We start from the raw sequence: 26,922 nt of genomic DNA on the forward strand, positions 1-26,922 counted from the left end.
TCCTCTCCACAACTTCCCTTCAGGTGGTTGTAGAGAGCAATAAGGTCTCCCCTCAGCCTGACATGGGTCAGGGCAATCCATGGTTTCAATACAGGCTGGGGGACAACATGACTGAGAGCAGCCCTGCAGAGAAGGACTTGGGGGTGCTGACTGATGAGAAGCTCGATGTGAGCCAGCCATGTGCGCACACAGAAGGCCACCTGTATCCTGGGCTGCATCAGGAAAAGTGTGGCCAGCAGGTCAAGGGAGGTGACTCTTCTCTTGTTCCCACCTGGAATACTGTGTCCAGTTCTGGAATCCCAAACATGAGAAGGATATGGGACCATTGGAATGGGTCCAGAGGAGGCCCTCAATGATGATCAGAGGGCTGGAGCGCCTCTGCTATGAGGACACGCTGAGTGAGTTGGGGTTATTAAGCTGGGAGAAAAGAAGGCTCTGGGAAGACCTTACAGTGGTCTTCCAGTACCTGAAGGGAGCATACAAGAAATCTGGGGAGGGATTTTTACAAGAGCATGTAGTGATAGGATGAGGGGGAATGGCTATACATGGCAAGGGGGAAGATTTAGGTTAAACATTAGGAAGAAATTCTTCACAATGAGGGTTGTGAGGCACTGGAACAGGTTGCCCAGGGGAGTTGTGGATGCCCTCTCTGTGGAAGTGTTCAAGTCCAAGTTGGATGGGGACCAGCCTGGTCTGGTGGGTACCTCTCCTGATGGCAGAGGGGTGGGAACTAGATGTTCTTCAAGATCCCTTCCAGGCTGAACCATTCTATGATTCTGTGACTTCAGGGTATTAGTATTCTGTAAGAGCCACTGAAAATATACCTCAAAACAGAACTTCTCCCATTTTGAGCAAGACCAACTCTTCAATCCAGTTTATAGAACATCCCCCATCATTGTATGAAAAGAGATTGAGGGTCATATGCAATAAAATGAAATAAGTATTGCCTTTCTACTAACCTCGGTGGAGGAAGACATTTTTCTTCTTTCTCCAAATAGCGGGCCTGAGTTAACGCAACACCACTATTCATGCACTACGAATAAAGAAAATACAGCTGTTATCACTCTAGGAATTTCTGATACCATATCCTTTTGATCACTCAATACAAAAACCTAACTTTTATGAGTCTTCTCCCGAACGAAGGTTTTGAAGGTTGTACAAAATCACCTCTAATTCTAATACAGCATAAACACACAAAACAGTATAGCTTCTTTAGCTTTCACCTCTAAGTAATCACAGGAAAATGCTGTATCAAGTAGGTTATTAAATCATACTGAAGCATATTTTTGAAGAAATCAACTTCAGTTTCTTTTTGTTGGGTAGTCTAGTTTACCTGCCACCTGAAATATCAAACTTCTTCATCAACCTTCACTTCCTTCATGTGGGAGAAAGAATGAACATGTACTGAAGATGGAAAAGGTATGACATACAAACATGACGACTTTTCACATAAAACAAAGTTCACAGTCTCAAAGAAGCAAAATTACGGAAAGCTCAACCTCAAATGGATAAAATACAGCACTAGAACTCTGTTGAAATGATAGCCTTTATTCTTAAGAACACTACAGAAATTTTCTAAGTAACAGTTTTGTATCCAAATTTAACTTGAGTTTTGAAATGTGCAACAGGAAATCATTATGAAATAAAAAGTCTAACATAGAATCATAGGATCACCAGGTTGGAAAAGACCCACCGGATCATCGAGTCCAACCATTCCTATCAAATACTAAACCATGCCCCTCAGCACTTCGTCCACCTGTCCCTTAAACACCTCCAGGGAAGTTGACTCAACCACCTCCCTGGGCAGCCTGTTCCAGTGCCCAGTGACCCTTTCTGTGAAAAATTTTTTCCTAATGTCCAGCCTGAACCTCCCCGGCAGAGCTTGAGGCCATTCCCTCTTGTCCTGTCCGCTGTCACTTGGGAGAAAAGGCCAGCACCCTCCTCTCCACAATTTCCTTTTAGGTAGTTGTAGAGAGCAATGCGGTCTCACCAGTGCTGAGTACAGAGGGAGAATAACCTCCCTGGACCTGCTGGTCACACTGTTTCTGATACAAGCCAAGATGCCATCGGCCTTCTTGGCCACCTGGGCACACTGCTGGCTCATGTTCAGTCGGCTGTCAACCAACACTCCCAGGTCCTTCTCCTCCAGGCAGCTTTCTAGCCAGACTTCTCCTAGCCTGTAGCACTGCAAAGGGTTGTTGTGCCCCAAGGGCAGGACCCGGCATTTGGCCTTGTTAAACCTCATGGAACTGGTCTCAGCCTGGCAGTCCAGCCTGTTCAGATCCCTTCGAAGAGCCTCCCGACCCTCCACCAGATCAACACTTCCACCCAGCTTAGTTCTTTTATCCATATTTTTACATATATTTTTATCCAGTACTACAGACCTAAACATCTGCAGCAAGAAATGGTTATAAGATAGTCTTTAATACAGTCCTGCAGTCAGCAAAGAAACTTGAGTTTCTTGCAGCATTCCTGCAACATACTTTAAGTTACCCAACAAGCCTCCTTATCCATATGCATTTTATTCATTATCCACATTATCAAAGGTAATGATATATTTAATTGCTATGGGGACACTCACATAATCCACAACTCTTCTGAGCAACTTCACATCATTTTCTCGAGATCCACAGCTCTCTTCCAACTGCAGATGCAATGCTGGAGAAAAAGATTCTCCCACTACTTTTAACCCAGAAATCCTAGAACAAATAAAAAGCCTTTAATGCACGTCCTAACTTGAATGTATGTGTTAAAGTTATATATAGTGTTTCTGCTTTCTACGTGGACAGTGAAAAGGAAGGGATATTTCACGTTACTAATACTAATGCAGACAAAACGTGCATTTCAGCTACCAGTAGGTAAATATTACTAAACTTACAAAATCTAATAAACTCCTTTGGGAAGATATCAATATAGTTTCAGCAAGTCTGTTAACAACAGTGGCTCCTCCTTTTGCAAAAAGAATTAACAGAAATTTTGAAGGTTCCTTATGAAAACGCAGGAGAAATGTTAGTGTTACGCATGTGTGTTGCTGACAAAAACACAGCTAGCTGAATCAAGTCTTTGGAGTCTATATTAACAAAATCAATAACAATAAATCTTTTTACCCACTTATGTGATAAGAAGAAATAATGTTTACTTTTTTATCAAAATTTCCAATTTTAAATTATTTCCTGCAGAAAATCCTTATGATATCATCTGTCACTCAGTCAGAAGCTCCTCTAAAACTATTTATATTAGTAGAATTGCTCCCATACCTGCGTTTAGGGTCAGCTGCTAATCGGGTCCTTCAAATCTAACTGAATTGTAAAAAATGATTGAGAGATGACTGTCATTGTCCTGATAACATCACTGGGACCGAGTTATTACTCTCAAAAAAACTATACCCGCTACCCAAGCAAGCCCTCTGGTCTACAAAACTAACAGGCCCATAAACTCATGTCTGCCATCACCCGTAATTTTGATTTGCTGACTTTTATGATTTTGCCTCAGACACATTATATGCTTATGTCCTCATTTTCAAATAACTTTTCTATTTTCACAAAGTTCATGAACCAGTAAGAGCAGAAGAGATGTTAAATCCAAAACCAACCAAACTGGAACCTAAAGGAGAGAGAACTGGCACTACAAACACTAGATCAATTATAAACTTAAAAAAAATAATAGTGTACTCTAGCATGGAAACATCTTGCATTATTTCTACAATGCTATTTTAATTCACAGTCCATTCCAGAAGGCAAGTAAAACTGATTTTCTTCCTCAGCCACAAACCGCAAACATTCTGGTGCCATTCACCTACACCTGCAAACTTGCAGACACAGGCTATTTCTTTAATACACACACAGAGCATTTGTCTTATTACTGCAGGCCTATCTAGGGATTGGGGATATAACATTTGGAAACATAAAGGACAAGGAAAAGAACTCCAAGGTGCAGCTACAAAATAGAAAGACATACGCAGCATGGCTATTTAACGTATCTGTTCTTAGTTACTTCCCTAGGACTGATTTGACTTCTAGCAGTACTGTTCTACAAGGAGGGAGGTAAGAGTATAAGTCAAGCTGAAGTCTCACTCTAACTCAAATGCATTTGCTGAAGTTCAAGACAAGGTGCTACAACTATTATGTTTTGTTTAGAGAGGAGTATTAGCTTCTCTTTACAAAACAGACATAATTCTTTAATTGAAATAGATAATTATAAATACCGCCCCCGCAAGAGTAAATGAGAAAAGAGGAGGAGGAAGCAAACTTTTTATCACCTCCATTCAAACTGAGACTTGGCCTTAACAACATGCTTTGTATTTGCTATGCACTTATTCATTGAGACTGCTTGCAAGTTTCAAACTTAATTTCAACCTTAAAGATTTTTCTGTTAGTCACAGCTGTAGTAAACTGAAGCACATAATTCATCTTATCCAACTATTTGAAGAAATCTAGGAGTTTAACATGAGGTCTTCTGATGGCCATACCTTAACCTTCATGTAAAATATTAACTATTTTTTTTTCTGAGCCTCTGCCAAATTAAGATTCAACAAGTATTTGAGCTCACTGAAACCTTCCTGAAATCAGAATTGATTTCTTAACAAGTGCTGGGGAAGTTTCATTTTCAGACAAAAATGTACAATTTCCACACAAAAGAGAAGTCTGAAAGATCTGATTTTGAGGTAAAAAAGGAACAAATCCACCCTCCTTAACACCAACACTGCTTTTAAGGCTAGTTCTGTATTAGTAAATTAAATATGACTTGGACTGTTTTCTAGCCCTGTGGTAAATGGGTATGGAATGAATCACACTCGTAATGAACACTTCTATTACTATTTACCATTCAAGTCTCATCTCTAAGAACAATACTGTAATTAAAGGTGACTGCAAGGTGTACTGAGTTTTCTGAAAGTGGATCTGCTAAACTACACCCTAAATGCTTTCACTTAAGACATTATTGTCAAAATGCTTATCAATACTTCATAGATTGAAAGCTGTTACAGTCTCCTAAAGACTTAAATGTCTAATGGCTTACAAACATACTCACTATCATTAAGGTATCGCATTTCAATTCTTGGAAAGGGATTTTGAAAACCTGGACTGGTTTTAAGTTGCATAACAGAGACACTAAGAAAAGGATGACTTTCTTCCTCTCGTACATACCTAATTTAGAATATTTATATCCAGTCTAAGCATCTGTAAAACCAGAAGTAGATTTGGGCAAGGACAGTTCTTTAAAGCTGGCATGACAAAGGAATGGTCAAATCAACAACAGCCAAAATAAACCAACCACCAAAATACACTTACCCTTGTAAAGCTTTGTGAATTCGTTCGCATTTAGCCCGGAGAGTCTGAAAAATGTCTATATACACAGGCACACAATTGAAAATAAAAAAAAAAAGAAAAGTAAAAGGCTTAGGTATCCTGAGTCTGCTTTGTATTTCTATTTGTCTAAGATTTAAAAAAAAAAAAAGCACTGGGAAGGAAAGAGATACACAAATCCATTGAAGAACTAAGTCTTTCACTACTTTTCAAAATGTTCCTGATTCCCATTTTTGCCAGGAAATGACAGGCTTTTAAGACCTGACAAGTGCATTACTTCCTTTTATCTCATTACTCCAGCTGCATTAGTTCATGATCATAGGAAAAGGACGACATGAATACTTGGAAATGACATTGAAATGGCAGGTCCAACTTCTTTATATCTACAAAATATATCAGCCACGCAGATCCTCGATACTTTCAACAACTCACTGCAGATTTTTAAATAGGAAATTCTGACTCCTGGATCTGCAGATCCTCGTTCTTTTTCTAGGTAAAGGTTAACCCTCCACTACAGCTAACAGTCCCATAACTTTTTTTTTTTCTTGCTTTTGCTTAACTTCTGAGGACTAGGCATGGTCTACCAAGTAGTTTTTGTTTATTTGTGACAGACTAAAATACTACTACTTTTTGTAGATGTCCTCCAATCAGCTGATGCTAATGAAGGTTAAAAACAAATACACACAGATTTAGCAAGTTTTGTCCTTCTCATATGTCTCACCCCTTTCACTCACCACAAAAATGTATGTTCTAGCAACAAGGGCAGTCCACTGATTCCAAGAGCAGAAACTCCTGCTTTATCCTTTATCTTTATCCAAATGTCCTGTACTTCATCCTACCAAAGCTGCAGTTGTTTGAACCATTATACTTTCTGAGACTCTTGCCTGGATGCTGACTTGGAGAAGTAAAAAGAATTATGTAGTGCAAGTGGAAACAAAAGGGTTGTTTGGTCCTGAGGAAATATATTCCCATTTGTTTCTCTTTAACCTTTCCTTCCTCCATTCGTGTTGAAGGAATTTGTTTTCAAGGAAGAAGCATTTAATGAGTCTACAAAGCATAAAGGATAACTTCTTATTTGCTTAGTGACAACCACTCTCTGTCCCTCCTAGCCTCAAGCAACTCACTCATTTCCAGCTGGAAGAATGAAATGGGAGGGGACACTGAAGAAGAAAAGCAGGATAGGAAAATATACGAAGAAAAAAACATGCACGTAAAATTAATTACCTAAAAAGAGAGTAAAAGGGGGAGGAATCAAAGTAGGAAGAAGCATGAGTTATTAGTTTTGGGTGAAGAAAGACTGAATGAGATCCTGAACTAAGTACCTGGATTATCTTCCATAATATTCAGAGCCTCAATAGCAGCAGCAGCTAACAAAGGAGGTAGGGATGCAGAAAAGCAGTAACCCTGACCAGACAATCGCTGTGGGAGAAAAAGAAAATAGGGGGAAAAAAAATCACTTTTTTTGTTCATAACAGTATAGGCGATTTTTTAAGTGTTAAGTCATATACATTTAAACAACCTCCCCTCTACACTTAACAGGCTCATGTAAGGATTTAAAAGTAGGTCTCTAGTTCACCTACAATATTTCATAGAGACAGACAGTTTTGCATAGAATCAAATGTTACATAATGATTTATACCATAACAGTCCTTGCAAACTAATATTACTAACTAACTCTCATTTCCTGCCACACCACATAAAAATGAGACCTGGCTTACCTGATGGTCAATAATAAAAGATCTTCCACAGCAAAATCCTCCAATAGAAGCAAGTGAATTTTCCATGTTTGCACTAATGAGATCTATATCATCAATCTGCCGGTTAAATTAATAAGTTATTAATCTAAGCAGCAACCACCCTTCCCCAAGTTTATATACCGAGCACAACATTTTATGGTATGGAATATCCCTTTGGCCAGATTGGGTCAGCTGTTCTGGCTATATTCCCTTCCAGCTTCTTGTGCACCTCCCTGTGGGCAGAGCACGGGAAGCTGAAAAAGTCCTTGACCTAGTATAAGTGCTACCCAACAACTGCTAAAAAGGTCAGTGTGCTATCAACATAATTTTCATCTCAAATCCAAAATATGGTGCTATCACGTACCAGAAAGAGTACGTGATACTCTTGAATTCTATGCCAGCCAAAATCAGGACAGCTATAAATGAACTAACAATTTTAAGCAATACAAGGAGACTTTAGAAATTCAGATTTATAAACCAGTAAATAACTCTATAAGTTATGTTCTTTTCCAGACATTATTATGTGAAGAACACAAACAAAGAACTATACAGATACTGGTAAGAATTCCTCAAAGCACTCAGTGTGACAGTGTCCTTCAAAAATGTAAGTAGTCCCACTGCAGCCAGTAGAAGTTAGACTGTGATCAAAATTAAGCATAAGCCTAATTAAATCAGGAGTTTGAACATTAGAGACACAATTGTCTTATTTCACTTGTTAGCTGCGACCATTTTTTTTTGCCAGGCCGTGTGATGAGCACCATGACCACTGCTACAAATGCCCACTCCTAGCAGACAAAACTGAAAGATTATGTTTGTAAATAAATATAATGTGGTAGATAATTAATCACATGGTAGTTGGCAAGCACCACAGTAGCACCTTTTGTTTCCTTTTCTAAAACCATTTAACATTTATTTTCTCTTTTCCATATTTGATATTAAGACACTCAAAAGTTAAACCAATAGGATACATGGGAAGACTTAATGAATTCTCAGAGTTTCATATTTCATTTCGAACCTGAACTCAGACACTGTCAGAATTAGTGAGAGGTGTTCCACACCAAAACACTGGCAACCAAAATAGCACTTCTTCCTCCCCAGCTCATGCAGCTGTGACAGCAATTAACTGCAAGGATACTATTCTGGATTTCCAAAGTACTCCTCAGCTGAATAAACACCATAAAAGGTAGATTCTTAATAAAAAAAAAAAATTGGTTTAATCTGCTGGTAAAGTAGTAAGATATCTTTGAAAGGACCATCAAAAGCTTTATCCTATTTTTTCCCACTGGATTAAAAGACAACAGAGCAAAGTGGGATGGCTTTGTGCCAAGATCATTTTTCTGACTTACCCCTAGCCCCTAAACATTTCTGTGTAAGCATCACACTTTTAAGAGGATGTAGCTGTAAACTACTGCAATCATCATCACACTGAGTCATGAACAGGATAAAACTATGCATTGTAGAAATTCTTATTATCTTCTTCCCTAAAGATAAGTAAAATTATTTCAAGTAAGTATATGAGAGAAGAATGCTGAGACCTGAATGCTTTAAGATTGAAGGAAAAGTATGTTTAAATTTCTATTGTAAGCTACTACACATTGTTGATGGCACAGGTACGAGAAATCAACTGCACCATTTGCATCTGTACAGGTTTCTTGTTCACAACAAAACTCACAAAAAAGTCTCTTACATTTATTCCAAAGTGTTCAGTTATTCCCCTTCCGTGTTCTCCAAGGACTCCAAAGGAAAGGCTTTCCTCCAAAAATATTCTGACTTTGTATTTATACTTCAATTTTATCTAAAATGGAGCAAATGATATAAAATACAAGTCAAGCAAATCAGAATTTGGTAAGAAAAGGGGGCAGGATATAAGGTACAGTATCTTGAATACCACAAAAATGTCAGCTCTAGAGTTGCATTTTATCATTAAGACACTTAAAATCCCCAAAACCCTTCTACCATGTAAGACTAAATATCATAAATGTTCTTGTACGAAAACCATTTTTGACTCTTTGTTTTTAAATTGGCTATCAAGTACTTTCAAGATGATGCATTTTTACAAGATTTCTTCCGTTATCTACTAGAACATAGGCTGCTCAAAAAGCCAATTTATGCTGAATAGCAGATATTTTCCTTGGAGTTTCCATTTACGACAATTCAACAGCATGACGTTTAACAAAGCCAAGTACCAAGTCCCACAACTGGGACACAACAATCCCATGCAGTGCTACAGGCTTGGGGATGAGTGGCTAGAAAGCCGCCTGGCAGAGAAGGATGTGGGAATGTTGCTTGACAACTGGCTGAATATGATCCAGCAGTGTGCCCAGGTGGCCAAGAAGCCCAACAGCATCTTGGCTTGTATTAGAAATGGTGGGACCAGCAGGACCAAAGAGGGAATTGTGCCCCTGTACTCGGCACTGGTGAGGCCACGCCTCGAATCCTGGGTTCAATTTTAGGCCTTTCACTACAAGGAGGACATTGAGCTGCTGGAGCGTGTCCAAAAAAGGGCAGCAAAGCTTATGAAGGGGCTGGAGAACAAGTTTTGCAAGGGTTCTCAAGCTCTGCCAGGGAAGGTTCAGGCTGGACATCAGAAAAACATTTTTCATGGAAAGGGTCACTGGACACTGGCAGAGGCTGCCCAGGTAGGTGATTGAGTCAACCACCGTGGAGGTATTTAAAAGATGGATGGATGAGTTGCTGAGGGGCATGGTTTAGTGGTTGATAGGAATGGTTGGACTTGATGATCCTGGGGTTCTTTTCCAACCTAGTTCTTCTGTGGGTGGCTGAGGGAACTGGGGTTGTTTAGATTAGAGAAAAGGAGGCTGAGGGGAGACCTTACCACTGTCTACAATTATCTGAAGGGAGGATGTAGTGAGGTGGGCATTGGTCTCTTCTCCCAAGCGACAAGTGACAGGACGAAATGGCCTCAAGTTGCACCAAGGGAAGTTTAGATTAGATATCAGGAAAAAATTCTTCACTGAAAAGGGTTATCAGGCTCTGGAACAGGCTGCCCGGGGAGGTGGTTGAGTCAACATTCCCCAGGGGTATTTAAAAGGGAGATGCAGTGCCCAGGGATGCAGTTTAGTAGTGGACAGGTATGGTTGGACTCTTGATTTCAAAGGTCTTTCCCAACCAAACAATTCTATGATACTATGATACTATGACACTTGTGTGAGGGTTGCTTTGAAACTTCCTATGTTTTCTTAGATATAACTTAGTTTAATGATTTAGTACCATACAGCATAGCTAAAAAATACATTATACTTTACAGGTTGAAAATTAAGACCATAAACATATACCCACGTACAGGTCTCATTATATATAGCTTCATAATCCTACTCCTGATCAGAAGTTTCAAAACAGTATGACTTATGATTGCCATTTCATGAATGTTTAAGAAAGCAAGAAGATAAACAGAAAACCTGTATGTAGAGCTTTTCCACATGCAGAATTTAAAAGGTAAACTGAAACCACTTACCAGTTCTGGAAGAGGGCACACATCTCCTGTGTTCATATACAATCCTTCCACTACAATAAACCTTCGAGTTACACGGGCCTTGCGAGGATTCTTTAGAGAAAGATATGGTTTCAGATGATATCAATTATTTCTAATAAGCAAAGTTCTTGAGATTTTTTCATAGGAAAGGACAGTAATGGAAAGGGAGATGAAGGAAGATAACATCTCTTTTTCCAGTACGCTTTTACTTTAGTTTAAGTATTTATCATTTCCAATGAAAGTTGAAATGCCTCATTCAACTAGTTGTTCTTTATACTGTAATTTTAGAAGTTTCTAGCTCTTATGCAAGATTTAAGATAATTTGGACTTTATGGATAAAATACAAACAATACAACTACAGAATACTATAAATCTTGGTCTCTAGTATATTCACCATCTGTTCAAAAGCCCTCTAATTGCCCAAAACAAGTAGTTTCTGCATGAGGATTCCCAATGCAGCACAAATCTCTCACAAGCAATGTCTTCATAAAACACAATCCAAAGCATTCAAGTTGCAATCTCCTTGACCAATCTCTGGACAAAATAGGCCAGAAAAATACCCTGCACTGGTTTCTCTTTAAACTTTAATGGTATGTTGTTTCCCCGTTACTTACTTTAAACCTTATTTATGTCTTCTGATCAGGGATTTTAAGTCATGATTCTTACCTTATTGAGTTCTTGTAAAATGAGTCAGAAAAACATCTATTTGGCTTTTCTAAGTAGTAGGCACCAAAGCTAGGCATAGTCCACTCCACAAGCTGGACCAGCTCTAGTGGTAAGATCTTTCTGTTCCTAGTCTAGTTCCTAGTCTTAGTTATGTACACACGGTCTATATTAAACTCTTGGTCATCGACTTCATGTTCACATTCTGATAATTATGTTAAGAAACGTTAACCATGTAGCTAAATCAAAGTACTCTGTGCTAACAAACCAAACTGTAACACAAATTGCAACACTAGTCTGGAACCACATCTGAAAACTTACGTAAAGATTATCTGACAAAATGTAGTCTCCATGAAGTTATGTTAACCCGTACATTGTCTATAAATTGGCTGTTAATCAGATCCATTACTGATTTAGACTGATGTTAAGCTGATTGACCTCAAATTATATGGTTCAAGGACTTTACTTATCGTGTGAGCGCAAAACCATCTTTCTTTCCATTGTCTGTAACTTTCCAGCACTCTGTTAACAAGGCACATAATGCTGCCAGCTCTTCAGCTAATTTTTTAAAAATTTATTTAAGCAAGTTATCTGTATCTCTTGATCCTAATTTTAGTAGCTGCTTTTGGATACCCTTTTGTATTACTGTCAGCATGAGTTGCCAGCCATCAAACTGACCCAAATTTCTCCAGAGAGAGAACACTTTCAGAGTTCATTGCAAGACAGGGGAAGGCTCTAAGAAAAATAAAAATAAAATAATGTTGATTCTGTAACTTAAAAGGTTAAGACTAGCCACTTTGTGTTGACTTTACGGTGTGGCATTTGAACAGATAATCAACTTGCGTGACTATGTAAATGCAGTTATACAAGTTTCTAAATGACCAAAAAAAGGCTCTGTAATGATATTTTAAAAACCAAAATACGCTCACACTTCAGTCAGCTGCCCACAGAGGTATACCCCCACTCCATGAATGCCTATGAGCTTGCTTCCAGCAGTTATGCAGACAAAACTAAATAAATAGATACTGCTTTATAGAATTGGGTCTTAATTACATAAGCTACATTAACTGCTTAACAGAGATTTACAAAAAACTATAAGTAAATGCTTTACCTATAAGCATTGCGTCCACTCAATTACAAAACCCAGTAAAAAAAAATGTGGGGGAGGTGGCGCAAAAGAATTCAAATATCTTTTCAAAAGGAATGGTACCTTTTGATCTTCAGTCTCCTGTTCTTTCAACAGTCGTTCAAGGTCAGTCATATCATTATGCTTAAATAACTTGATGTTACTACGAGATGCCTGTAATCCCTTCTGAATAGCAAAGCAGGCAGCTTCATCTCTGTAAATAAAGCAAGACCTTCTAAGTTTGCACTTTGAATAAAGCTGGCTATTAGGACTGTCCTAATTTGAGCAGATGTCTGTATTTAGGTGTACTTAAATCAGCTTTATTAAAGCTGATATTTTATTTACATTTTGAAAACTAATATCCAAAGCTTTGACTTTCCTATGCACTAAAGCTATGAAGGCAAGCCAGTAGGTTTTTTTTTCTTGAAGTGTACACTGGTCCTTTTGTTTGTATGTGACAGTAGTTTAAATGAACATAGCATTCCACAGACCAGGTACAATACCACAGTAAATCATCCCAGAAACCTCTCACTCCATTTGCACTGGGTCTTAGAAAAAAGGTGCAAAGATGTGCCTGTAACATTTATAGTAGTCCTCCAATACTCAAAACCTGCTTTTTAATATCCTTCGGGAATTACTGTCTCGGGGTTCAAATAAAGATATGGCATTTTTAAGTGTTGGAAAAACAAATCTCTGAGCATGATAATGTATGTAATTTCACAGCTGCTGAAGTTGAGTAATCTTTTTAAAATGGCAACTAAATCAAAATTTCTGCACATGCTATATGCAGTAATTTCAACCTAGTTGCTTTAAAATATAGTGTGATCATCTTTCAGTTAGAAGCTGAAGTAGTATAAGATAGCTAAATCCAGGATACACTGGCATTTTGAATGGTATGCACAATCTTGGTCCCAAAAATGTTGATCCAGAATATGTTCAAAGACTATCAAAAAACTTTATCATGATCAAGTTATGACATTTCTTTAAAAGAAGTCAAATAGCCTACAAGACTTGCACTTAGAAAAGAGAGCACTGACGAATGATTTTGGCAAATACAAAAGCATCAGTGTCTGGTGCCTTAACCCCAGCAAACAGCTAAGCCCACACAGTCACCCACTCACTTTCCCCATCGAGAATATATATCAGTTCATTGTCTAAAAATCAAATTCTTCAACTGAAATTGGTAGGTGTTGTCTTCAAAACAGGTATTTCATGTTTCTTCATAAAATGTTCAAGTTAAACTGTGAACTTACATGTCACAGAAGCACTGCAGTTATTAAAGACTTACAAAGGTACTAAATGAATAGGAAAGCTTAAGAAAGGTACATCAACTACTACTAAATACAAACCCTCTTCTTTGGCTCAGCAGTTTTTGGAAATTGTTAAATAGTTTCTCCTGGCTTTTGTTTTTTTGTTTTTTTCTTTAACTCTTACAAATTATGACTGTCTATTTTTAGGGGCCAGATACTGGGCTTGCTGAATCCTTAGTTTCACCTTGCAAAGCTGTTCTTGTGTTATTTCAACATGTACCAATATTTACCCAACTAATTCACTGCAAATATGCATGAGGAGAACAAATGTCCTGCAAGAAAGGTGAAAAGCCAGCAGCGAACAGAAGAAAAGCAAATACGACCGTATGGTTTCTTAAGAAGAAAACTAAGTATTAGACTTCTATTAGTTCCTGCATGCATGTTTTGTGTTTCTTTCATCTGAGTGCCCAAGTCTGCTCTTCCATGACAAAAGAAGTAACTGATTTGATCTGGACTATTTTACAAAGGTATCTGACCTCTGTACAACAAAATACTTGATCAAAACCAGCATTATTTTCTAAACAGTTAACTTAATATGATTAACAATAATGAAGAAGAGAAATTGAAAGAAAAACTCTTTAATCTGGAATTTCCCAAGTAGAAAACAATACTTACACAAACACAATGTCCCCCCTTTTTGAATATGCAGGAATAGCACTGGCAATTGTAGCAAATCCATATGAGTATATAATCGCTTCCTCTGTCCTCATGAATTTTGCTAGTCGTTCTTCTAATTCTAAATGCACATCTATTTGAGAGAAAAATTGAAAAGACCTTAGAGAATTTACTTGTTTTCATATCAGAAAGGCTATTATTGCTTCTACTAATCATCTAACTGAAGCAAACAGAATGTTTCTTTGTAGGAAAAGTGTTGGAACAAATAACTTCCAGTAAAACAGCTGCAACTAATCCAGCCTTACTTAAACTGACAAGTAACCAATATTAATCAGAAGCTTTGACACATGTGAAAATATTTACGCAATGTGGTTCTCTCATGTCCTTATGCAATTATGCAATGTTAATTAAAATCTACTTGTGATTACACCATAAATAAATGATGCAGCATTCCTGGACAATGGCTAGGGAGCAGTTTCCACTGTCAGACAACCAATAGCTGTGTAATTTATAGCAATTATGAAGTCTTGTTGGCAGATTGTCAGTTCTTCCACTGTATCTAATGCAGCTATTAGTATAACAGAAAACTACTCTTATCAGGCTGCAATCACATACCATGTCCCGAACACACTTCAGACAACTGAAATGGTCACTATCTCCGTGCCAGAGATTACTCACCCTTAAGATAAACTGACAATTACACATACAGGCATTTTCCAAATCAATTTGGTCAAAGCGACCCATGTTAGAAACAAAGCACCACTAAATCAAAAGATTAATAAGGGTAATACCAGATGGTGATTGGATTGTTGCTGCAGAAAGGTGAGCACAGTATTACGTATTCTGCCTAAATAAAATAACCTGTATCAGACTGTTATTTTAATTCATAGAACGACAGAGTGGTTTGGGTTCATAGGGACCTTAAAGATCACCCAGTTCCAAACCCCTTGCAATGGGCAGGGACACACTGCACTAGGATCAGGTTGCTCAGAGACTCATCCAACCTGGCATTGAACACTTTCAGGGATGGGCATCCAAACCTTCTCTGTGAAACCTGCTGCAGGGCCTCACCATCCTCAAGGTGAAGAATTTCTCCCTTAGATCTAATCCAAACCTATCCTCCTTCAGTTTAAAGCCATTACCCTTTGTCCTATCACTATGTGCCCCTGTAAAAAGCCCGTCTCCAGCATTCTTGTACCCCTCTCTTTAGGTACTGGAATCCTGAATCTATAAGATTGATGTCAAAGACTCAACTTCATTCTGATACACAGACTTCTAATAAATCAAAATAGGTAGAGCAACTGGTTGATCAATTAAAGGACTAGCTTGATTAACTTCTATGATTCTATGATTCTAACCGAGAAAAGTTCAAGCTTCTCTTGAATTCAAGCCAAGGCTACAGGAAGCCAGCTCTATGAAATCAATTGAGTAGAAACATGCTTTGAATGCAATCACTTTGAACTGGGAAAAGACTAGAAAGTTCACAAGATGATGAGTTGATGGTTCTACCCTGCAACTATGCAGTTATTCATGTATCACTTTTTGGTTTCAAACAGCATTTCAAAATACTAATGGCTGTAAAGAATTATTTCCAGAGGCTGGTATTTAACAACTTATTACTTCTTAAAAAAAGCATGAAAAAACTTTGTAACATCTGCTTGTGTCATCAAATTTCTTAATTACAAAAATTAAAACTATCACTAAAGGATAACATCATTCTGACTACACTACAGCATTAGATAAACTCAACTAATGACCCTGATCATGAAAATCAGACTGCCCTCTTGTGGTCTACTTAGAAAATTATTATTAATTTAAACACATCATGCATGAATAAATTTCAATGTTTATTTTCTCTTTCTACTATGGTGACCAGAACTAAACCAGATTATATTTAAATTTGCAACTCTCCTCCTAAATCAGTATTAGAAAGAGTAAGAAAACACATAAAATTAATAAGAAACAAAGCTACAAACGATAAAAGCTACCATACTTAACAATTACAGTAAAAAGTGTGTAAGACGGTAACTGTTCTTCCCAGCAACAGAAATAATTTCCCACTTCTGCTATGCAGGACTATTTTGGCTGACTTATCAAACCAGTCTGAACACTTTTAAAGCAAACCAAAGAAAGTTACTCACCAAAAGTACCATAGAACCCTCTAGGTCCACAAGTGCCAACACCATATTTTTTCAGAGATGCCTGGGCCGCACTCTTGAACAGTAAAGAATTACACAAAACATTTATTCATATGCTAGATCTCTTCTGTACACTTCACACTGACAATTTTATACTAGTTATCACAGGCCAGTTCTTGCATCATGTAACATGACCTGCTTTAAAGACAGCAAGATAGGTACTGAATTCTGTGAACTAATTTCACATGAAAACTATTTTAAACAAGTGTTTATGCATCACTCATGGTATTCTACTGATTAAGGACACTAAATACTAATCTAACTTGAAAATCAGCTAGTAAGCATTAAGCACATGAGATTAAACTTCAGTAAAAAGACAAACTCAAGCAGCACAATATTAAAAGTTTTACAATCTTCCTTGGCAAGGTTTCTGCTTTCTGAAGTAAAGTTTGATTTCAAGATAACATGCAAAGTAAAAGAGGAATAATCACACAAACACAATAATCGGAGGAACTCACCTTAACCTTTTCATTATCCAGAAGTCCAAGAAAGTTAAACGATGCAAAGTTTATACATTGCTTGCCATTAACAGTGATAATATGGCTGGGAGGACTGAAAAAAAAAATAATGCTGTTATGAATGATCGGTTGGCATTTTAATAAACAGTCAAACAGTACAGGAATTTTGGGTTTCAACACTAAAAGGCATACAGCTTTTTCAAGATTCTGTCCTTCTACCTCTTCCTTCGTAGCTGCCATGTAATATTTAAGTTCAGTGCCAAGTCACAAATTACTACTATACTCAGCAAAAACTGTAGTCCTGTAGTTTAATAAAAAAAGCTATAAATACCTTCCCAAGATACTTAGCTTGATGATTCCTTGCTGAAAACTTAATTAAAAGCTGACTCCTGAGCAGCCAAATAAAGTTTCTCCTTTAAAAGCAAAGTGATATCTATTTGAAAGGAAAAATATCAATTTTGAAAAGGAAACTTAACTCTACAGCACTGCCTGTTTCAAATTCTGAACAACTCAGAAAGACTGCTCACATCACAGCTGATGAAAATAGGCATCCCTCTTTCTAAGGCAGACTTTTCCATGGTGGCAGAACTATCAAAATGGAGCTCCCTATGACAGCAAATAATTGTGCTCTGTCACTAAAATATTTTAAATCATTAGTGTTACTAAAAGGATATCAAGTGCGGTTACTGACACAAAATCTGAAGCTGGTGAAAGAAATCTCAGAGACACTTCTGGTATACGGTGAACCTTGACTAAGTCAGCATACATTTTTAAAAGCCTTATAACAATGCAAGAAAGTAATCCTGAGCCATAGTTCCTCACAGAACAACTTTGCCATCGAGCATCTACACTTCTGATTGTTCAAAGAAGCACAACTTTTCATGAAGCGCTAAGTGGCTGCTCACAAAATCAGTTTCTTGAAGCGATTTGTGATGACAAGTTTCCTCTCAACTCACAGAATGTGGTTAACCACTTTTGGAGGTCTAAGTCTACCCACTCAGAAAAGAAATTAAACAAATTACTACCAAACGATACAGACAATGAAGGCAAATATAAAGTGTCCCTCCTGCCACATCATCCAATATCTAAAAAAAAAAAAAAATTTACAATATTTAAAGTAAGAAAGATTTTCTAAGATAGTCTTGATAACATTGCAAACCAAAGATCATCTCTTCAGCAGCAAATGTGGTCCTGCTACCTAAAAATGCAATTCATTTAGGGAAGCTTTTAAGGACATGGAAATGCATAGTAAGCAATACCCTTAAAACTATGAACATGAAGTATTTGAGTTGAAATGAAAAACAGAATTTATTTTGGTTACATTTACCCTGAAACAATGTTGTAGTTGAGAGCTGGGTGATCTTTTGGTATAGGAGGTACAAGAGGCTCTGGCTGCCATTCTTCAATTAACTCTTCTTTTTCCTGAAAAGGAGAAAAGAAACACTGCTCAGAAAGGATTTTCACTAGAAAAGACTCCATGTACTAAAATGCACTTAGCAATATTGCATGAGGAATTATGTATGCTAATATAGCCCTGTCATTCCTGCCCCTGTGGCATAGTGGGCTGGCACAGCTCTTTGCGCAGGTGTGTTGGGAAACAATCCCCTTATTTCATCTCAATAAATTCGGTTATATAGCCATAGTGGAGACTCCTCAGTAACTGAGGAAAGACTCAATTGTGTTTCAGACACTCTTGCAGCCAAGTGAGTGCAAGCAAAGTCAGGACGTGAGAGACTTCACTGTACAGGAAACTTGGGCATCGATATTAAGGATGTAGCAGCTTGTTCCAAATCAAATGCTGCAGTACTGAATGTTCTACTTGGGATGTAAATTGTCCGAATTCTTATTTTACACCCTTGCCAAAGTTAAAACCAGAATCCTGCTCTCCTCTTCCCATTGCTGGGACTTAACTATGTGAACACTTCTCTCACTTAGACAACAGATGTGATAACCAAGTTAGGGTGTTCCCACTGATAAAGAATATACTGCATAGAACTTCTATTTCTTTCAGTAATAGAAAAAAGTTTCTCAACGTGACTGAGCCAGTTTGTTGTGTATATTATGTATGCACATTCCTTAAAGCATTACAGAAATTAGGTTTTAATTGAAGATTAAACAATGTAGACATTTCTTTTCTGATAGACTCTCTTTTTTACACTGCAGAACTAAATGGTTGGACTCAATGATTCAATGGGTCTTTTCCAACCTAGTGATTCTATGATTCCATGCCAACTTTCTGAGGCACCTAGAATTGATATCTCAGTATGTTCAACTGAGGGGCTCCAAATTCTTCAGAGGGAAGGAAATGTAAAGAAAGACAGTCAGTTGTGCCTGTGCACTAAAGATCTCATGATGTGAAGAGATACTAGCTTGATGTCCCTACCAAATTTTAATCAATAACATTTCATTCAACCTATTACAATCTTCTTCTACAGTTTATGTAATTGAATACAAATCACATAATTATTTAATATAAGTTGCCTCACTTTACATTCTCAAGTATTAAATAGTACATTTAAACAACTGCGGCATTACAATACATAGCAAAGTAACATGTAAGTAAGGACAAAGTGGAGAAAAACTGCCAAATTCTCAAGAAATAGTAAGAATTACTAAACTACGTTTCTCTCACCTAACCATGGAAAAATACTGAATGTATATTAATTTTCAGTGTGCTTCCAACTATTTGGAAAACCTCAGATGATTTTCCAAAGGCTATATGGTAGACCAACCTAACAAGTGCACTAGACTAGTTCCACATAAATTAGCACACACTCAGGAAAATCACCACCAAGACACACCTGATAATATATTTAACACACTAATTTTGAACGATATGACTACAATGCGTTTTTATTTTTCTGTTATTTAAAAAAAACAATAGAATATTTAAGGCTACTTATTTAAAAATGTAAATTCTGCAATCAATTTTTGAAAATACCACAGCAATTATCCTTTCTCATTTTTATTTTTCTCACTTTTCAAAGCCTTTGAAGTACAAAATCAAATTAAGACATGAAAAACTCAAGAGGTAACTACATGCAGCAACAAAATTAGTTTCTCACACTTTCATCACTTTCCTTTTACTAAGCTAATGAATAACTTTGTTTCTAGATATTTCCTGAAAATTTATTAATATCACAGGACCTCCACAAAGGCCTATTTCAAATCACAAATGGAAATTTCAATAACTCTGTATTTCACAAAAGATCCTTTACATGTGATTGCAGTCATTTGTGTTTCTAATATTTTGCAGATATACTTCAAATACCTTTTTAACTTTCTCATGTTAAAGTATCTTGCTGGACTGAAATTATTCAATATTTTGAAGTGGCTACACTTATGTTAGAAAAACTGCTTAGTTTCTTCAGCCATCATAGGACAGACTGCAGCTGGAGCCTTCCACACAGTTCTGTATGAGTATGAGTTGAAATGCGGTTCCACATATTAAGGAAAGCATTGAAGTGAGGGGTTTTGTTAATTTACTTTGTAGTACTGCCACTCGTTTAATGTCAAATAACAGATTTTAATGCTTTAATTAAAAAAAAAATCCAAACAGATAACTGAGCACCAGAGAACAGAACAATAATTAAGTTGTGCGTAAATACTATTGACTACTGCATACTGCTATCAAAGCTGATGTTTGATGTGACTCAGAAAATACCTTGAGTACCCTAGAGGAAAAGATTATCAGATTATACAGCTCATAAAGACTAACACATAACAAAGTACCAAAATGGTGTAAAAGTAGAACTCAGATTCAGTTTAATCTCAGAGAAGAACCACAGCAATAAGCCTGCATACTAAACACCATGACTTCAAGGCAGAGAGTGGCAATTCCATCCATGTCTCGGAAAAGGAACTAGTCTGCATCTCTACACCATACTGCTATTTGAAAAAAAATAAAATCAAAGACATAATTTAACACTAAGTGTGCTGACCCACAGCACTGTTGGCCAGCTGCCGCTACCCTGCAGTCATCTCCCAGCTACAAATACATTCTTATGCCCTGAGCTGGCATAAGCAATACAAAACCACACTCAGGGCTCATTAAGCACAGTGCTGCTAGTAGGTCAAGGAAGGTGACTGACCCACTCTGCTCTGCACTGGTATGGCCCCAGCATGACTACTGCGTGCAGTTTGGGACACCACAGTACAAAAAGGATATATAGCTACTGGAGAGTGTCCAGAAGAAGGCCACAGAAGTTGGTGAAGGGTCTAGAGGGGAAGCCATATGAGAAACAGCTGAAGTCAGCTGTTGTGCCTGGAGGAGACTGAGGGGAGACCTCATTGCAGTCTACAGTTTACTCACAAGGGAAGGAGGAGGAGCTGGCACTTAACTCTTCTCTCTTGAGATCAATGATAGGGCCAAAGGGAATGGCCTGAAGATATGGCAGCGGAGGTTCACTCAGAGGATGCTGAAGCACTGCAACAGCTCCCCAGGGAAGTAGTCAAGGCGCCAAGCCTGACAAAATTCAAGAAGCATTTGGACAACACTCTCAGACACACGGAGGGAATGCTGGGGTTGTCCTATCCAGGGACAAGAGTTGGACTCCATGATCCTCGTCCCTTCCAACCCAAGACAATCTATGATTCCATGACTCTACAAAATAACACCAATATCTACCTCCTAAATATGCACCAAATTTCAGACTAATATCAAGAAGAAAAATGTTAGTTTTCCAACTCAGAGAGACAGAAGATTTTAATTTTATAATGTAACATCCTCAATATACAGTTTATTCAGTTTTTACTCCTCAGGTCACTGCACTGAAAATACCCACTTGAAAAGAATTAACTTAAAACTTTCAACTTACACTCTCTCAAGCTATAACATATGCCAAGTCATCTCTCTGCTCTTCTTCTTTGTCTTTTATAATTAATATTAGTTTATACAAACACAAGTGTTAAATAAAAAAAAATATTTTTATTACCACTACATACATATGACAATGTAACAGATATAATGTTTATAACTAAATTTTATAAATTATAATATAGACATTTATATATTTGCGCATATATATAAGCACTTTAAATAGTTATTTAAATACCCACACATATATATAAATATAAAACCAAACTGTTCTGGGGTGGTTCTAGATTTCACTTATTAAACACCAGATACCTTGGTAAGAGAAATACGTTGATGTAAACATATCCAACCCAAATTATTTAAATAAGTTACCTTGTTGACCCTGGGTTTTAAGAAAAGCTAGCAATTATGTTAATGGAGTTCTTAGCTAGGACTAATTTTGAAACATTGTCATGCAATGCATATTCATGTCAATATCCAAAGATTAATAGTTTTTTTTTTACTTGCTGGTTCTCAAATAACACGTTGTCAATTTCACAGTATGTACAGAATCATATGTCAGCATGGCATAAGTTAAAATGTACAATAATGAGCATGCTAGTTAGAAATCTCTCTTTCAAATTATGCTAATACTTAAAGACAGTCTTTACCTACATAGGGAGTCTTGGCTCAAAATGACTGGAAACCTTTCCATAACAGACTATTTCTGCTCTTCCACATAGAACAACATCCAATCAATCTCTGAATGCTGTTCCTGCTACAGAGAGCTCTTGTGATCAACAGTATTTCTCAATCACACATTAAACATTTGCCTCAGGTATGAACTCCTTGGCTTCCTGACTAATATCACTCTAATAAAACTGTTGCCATGCTACTACTGTAGCGAAAATTCTAAACCCAAAGACTGTTCCTAAACCCAAACTATTCCTCCACACAAATGGTAAGACCTGGCTCCTAGCAGGACTTCAGTGATTTTGAGAGTAGCTCAGTATAATTTACTGAAAAGTGACAAACATCTGGAGGGTACCTTCCTTCCACACAAGTGTTGTTGGCTGGGGGGTGACCTTGTACCTAAATGATGCCACCCAATCTCCCACAGCCCGCTCCAGTTCTCAGTAACACTTTGCTGTTTTCCTATAGATTTTATTTTGGGAGAAAATCCCATAAGAATCATATGCAGTACCCTGTCTGGCCAAAGACTTATTTGTATTCCCTAATAAACCAAACTATCAGGAACTTACAGTCACAGAGAAGAACTCCACTTTTTTAGTTAACGATTTAAGATATTTAATTATTTTGGAATACAACCAATTGGAATTCCTACAAAAACTGTTATTAAAGGGTGACAAATAGTCAGTTGAAAGCCGATTCCTGTACTGGATTTCATAGTACTCTTGCTACACATTAGACTGAACTCAGAAGCCACCTATGGGGCAGATTTCTTCACTGTTTCAGAAGTGTGACTCCTAAGTGCATTAGGTTGCACAATGTATCATCTACCTCTGGTTTCTCAGAACAGACAGGTCCTGACAGATCACATTAAGATGGCTGTGCAACAGTGGTGTTCTTCAGTAACAGTTATTATGCAGAGCCAGCTCTGGCAACATTCCCAAGAATAATTCACAGAGAAACTCAAAGTACCATTACATGAGTGGCTAACAAACATAGCCTGAGCTCCACCGCCTGAGCTGGCTTATCTCCAGGACTTATACGTGAGCAACCTAGTATTTCTTTCTGGTTTGATAAAGACTGGACACCACAGCATGAATCAAGCTAGAGCAAATCAGAAGGCAGATCAGCAGACTCCTCACCGAACAGCTGACATGTTACTACATGCAGTTCAACAAGCACGCAAAAGCCTATCTGTGTGGGATCCTATGTTGTATGAAACATACTGTATGGGGCCTGGCTGGGATGGTGTTAATTTTCTTTGTAGCAGCTCATGTAGCACTGTATTTTAGATCTGTGATCAAAACAATGCCGATAACACACTAATATTGTAGCTCTGGCTGAACAGCATTTGCACAAGTATCAAGACCTCCTGTTTCTCACTCTGCCTCCACAGCAAATAGACCAGGGAGTGCACATGGGGTTCAGAGCGGACACAACTTGGCAGACAACACTAGCTAACCAAACAGATATTCCATACCACATAATATCATGGTCAGCCGTAAAGGGAAAAGAGGGAGTTTAAGGAAGCTAGTGTCTTTTGCTCAGGTACTGGCTGGGCATTTGTCTACCCATGGGAGGTGGTGAGCAATTGCCTTCACATCACTTGTCTTGTTCTTCTTTTGCTTATGAAGGAATTTGATCTTGACTAACAAATCTTTTTGCTTTTACTCTTCCTTTTCTCTTCTCCTGTCCCAATGAGTGTGTGGGATAAAGTAAGCAAGCAGCTGTGTGGTGCTTAACTGCCTGCTGGGGTTAACCCACAACACAGCCCACTGCCAACTATCTGTGCCACCACTGTTGAGAAGTCAAAGTCATGGCAGTCTGGTAAAGTTCCCACTGACTGGAAAAGGCGGAAACATAACTCTCATTTTTAAAAAGGGAAAAAGGAATACCTGGGGAACTGTGCAAGACTCATTCACGGTTTCACTTCACTTTTGTATTTATGCTTACTATCAATAAATTATCTGTAGACAAGACAGACAAGAAGGGATTTTCAAATACAGCTCTTGTTATGGGAAACACTGCTTCCATCTCCCTAAGTCAATGGTAAAGCCAACTAGACTAAATTTCCTTCATCGTCAGCCAACCTGAACATACAATCAAACCAAAAGGCATTCTTCCATTCTATTCTTTTTGCCATCAAGGTACTGGTATCAAAAAGCAAGAATTACTGCAGCTTTCAACATCTAAAGTTAAACCATTTCTGTAATATAGCCATTAGTGCTTCATAAACTTTTTTCTTCTGTGCCTTGCAACTGTGAATCAATGCAACCAGTATCTGCACAATGCAATCCTTGATCACTTTAGATTTTTGCTAGCATTCATACTCCCTTCCACCCCTCAAGCTCAGCAAAGTTTCTACAAATCTCAACAGAATTACGCAGGCAATAACTATTTTTATGCTTCTATTCTTCAGCGAGCCTGCCACCTCTGTTCTGCCATTGAACTTTACTACTGTCCTCCTACAAATGGAGGATTGAAATAAAGCATGTTTTTTCTCCCCTTTCCAGATCCCTGCTTCTACCGTTCTGCAGCAAACCAGCTAGATAATGCAATCTCCCAGTTGCTCATTGTCCCCAGTATAAGAAGATACAGAACAATTTTCTTCCTTGCACACCACTGTTCTAGATTTGTCTGAGCACTTTCTTGCCTCAGCTTCAGCAAAATTGTCTGGCAGTGAATGAAGGAGATGACCTGCAACTGAGTGATAACATTCAATATGCACAAAGAAATATCTAAGTGTAATCCTCATTCTGTGAGTAAGAAAGAGGTTTCAGCTTTTTCAGGTCACCAATTATGCAAGAGTAGCAAAGAGCCTTTCCCCATCTTCTACTGCAGAGAAAATGGATCTTTCAAAGGAAAGAAAGTTACCCTCCAAAACACCAGAGGTTAAAACCATCTGATGCAGGAAATCTCTACTAAGTGAGCTACCATAACTTCTGAAAAGACAATCGGGGCTACTTTAAAGCTGCAGCATGTCCTCCTAGATGATCTGAACATTCAGCACTTCACCAGACTGCACTTCCCCTTGTGTTCACTCTTCCTCTGGATTCTTGACAAAGGTGGCAATCTTCAGGAATCCCAGGATCAACTTAAACCCTTCCACGCAAAAAATTGAACTGGCCTTTCTTGATGCCTTCTCAGCTCACTTCTTGCCCCCAATATTAAATGTCTTCAATAAGTACATGCTGAAGCATTCCCTAGACAAGTCTCAGCTCATTTAGCAAGTAATCCCCAAAACAGGACACTACGTGCAGATTTGCTCACATTTATAGCCTTGTGCCTACAGTCCCTGCAACCTGTTCACTGATGCTCACATGCTTAAAATCTATCCTTAGCAAGAATGAAATCAAAATGCATGATATAGACAGGAATGACAAGGTAAAACAGCCATAAATCTGTTTCACAAACCTTCCTCAGTACCAGGAAGAAATTCCTGTGTTTTATCCCATTCATAAAGGATAGCATTGCTCTGAAGCTCTAACAAAAGAAGCTTGTTTGTTACATGGGCCTTTAGATCACTCAAATCAACCCATCACATACACAAGCTGGTTGTCACATTGTAATGCATTGCTATAGCTCATCCTTGACCGAGAAAAATGAGTGTGCCTTTTTTCACCTCACTATTTTCACATTCAGAGACTGCACCAAATCATCCTTTGAATACATCCAAAGGCACCCTTGGACATTATGCAGCAAGCCCAATTACAGATCACGTCTCAGCATGTCCAGGGAAATCTCCAAAACAAACTCTGCTCACTCCTGATAGTCTCCTGCCAGAAGTCAGGAAGAAATTCCAGCCTTCAGAAACAATAACAACTTGTTTGTATTGTTGGTTTTGTTTGTTTAAGGGTTTTGGTTTGTTTTTTAGACAACTACATTGCAAAAGAAGAAAATTGCACTAAACTACAAAGTTTTCTGGAACACACTTTATCACTGTAAACTCTCAGAGTTATTACTCACATACAGTACATATACAGACTGATCATTTTGCTATTTCCTACACTCTTACAGTTTAGTTTATTATTTGGTGGGATTTGTTTCGTACAACTTCCATTCCTAAAACAAAGCCATCCACTAAGTAGATAATGCCAGCTTTTCATAGCTTAGCAGTCACATCAGTCCTTTAATATTTCTTAGACTCTCAAACACTGTGCTACTTTAAAAGCACAAACTGAAGTGTTTAAGCAGTTTCTTAGTTCAAAGTAAGCTTACTCTTTGAAATCATAAAAAAACCGAACACGATTTTTGATGCAGCACTGGTTCAACAGACAAATATATGAATAGCTATAAACAGTTCCTCTAAAGAAAAATATTTTTCTACCATACCTTAGGTGTTAGATCAGACCGCTCTTGAAGCTTATATGTCTTGGAGAAAAGAAGTCTGATTATCCATAGAATTAGAATTCCTTCCAAAATGAGATGGTAAGCAGGAGCCTAAAAAGAAGAGCACTAAAATAAGTCTGCACAGCACTCTATTTACATCAACGGGACACTAAGCAACAGTTTTGTCTCTGCTGGTATGCTCAGGA

General features: G+C 37.8%; 1 protein-coding gene across 2 annotated transcripts in view; it reads right to left on the reverse strand.

Annotated features, from left to right (window-relative positions):
- The window catches only part of SPTLC1 (serine palmitoyltransferase long chain base subunit 1), a 204,748-nt gene that overhangs the window by 4,940 nt on the left and 172,886 nt on the right, over window positions 1–26,922 (reverse strand). For both annotated transcript variants that reach the window (XM_069879952.1, XM_069879951.1), the window contains 13 exons: window positions 26,720–26,827; window positions 18,230–18,324; window positions 16,903–16,996; window positions 16,388–16,460; window positions 14,247–14,379; window positions 12,406–12,535; window positions 10,515–10,604; window positions 8,727–8,834; window positions 7,022–7,117; window positions 6,626–6,722; window positions 5,289–5,343; window positions 2,582–2,699; window positions 960–1,033 (listed from right to left, as the gene is read on the reverse strand). In XM_069879952.1, the coding sequence (XP_069736053.1) occupies window positions 960–1,033; window positions 2,582–2,699; window positions 5,289–5,343; window positions 6,626–6,722; window positions 7,022–7,117; window positions 8,727–8,834; window positions 10,515–10,604; window positions 12,406–12,535; window positions 14,247–14,379; window positions 16,388–16,460; window positions 16,903–16,996; window positions 18,230–18,324; window positions 26,720–26,827 (1,271 nt within the window). The remainder of the gene's footprint in view (window positions 1–959; window positions 1,034–2,581; window positions 2,700–5,288; window positions 5,344–6,625; window positions 6,723–7,021; window positions 7,118–8,726; window positions 8,835–10,514; window positions 10,605–12,405; window positions 12,536–14,246; window positions 14,380–16,387; window positions 16,461–16,902; window positions 16,997–18,229; window positions 18,325–26,719; window positions 26,828–26,922) is intronic.

This window comes from Phaenicophaeus curvirostris, chromosome Z (assembly GCF_032191515.1).
Source record: "Phaenicophaeus curvirostris isolate KB17595 chromosome Z, BPBGC_Pcur_1.0, whole genome shotgun sequence".
NCBI classification, from domain to species: domain Eukaryota; kingdom Metazoa; phylum Chordata; class Aves; order Cuculiformes; family Cuculidae; genus Phaenicophaeus; species Phaenicophaeus curvirostris.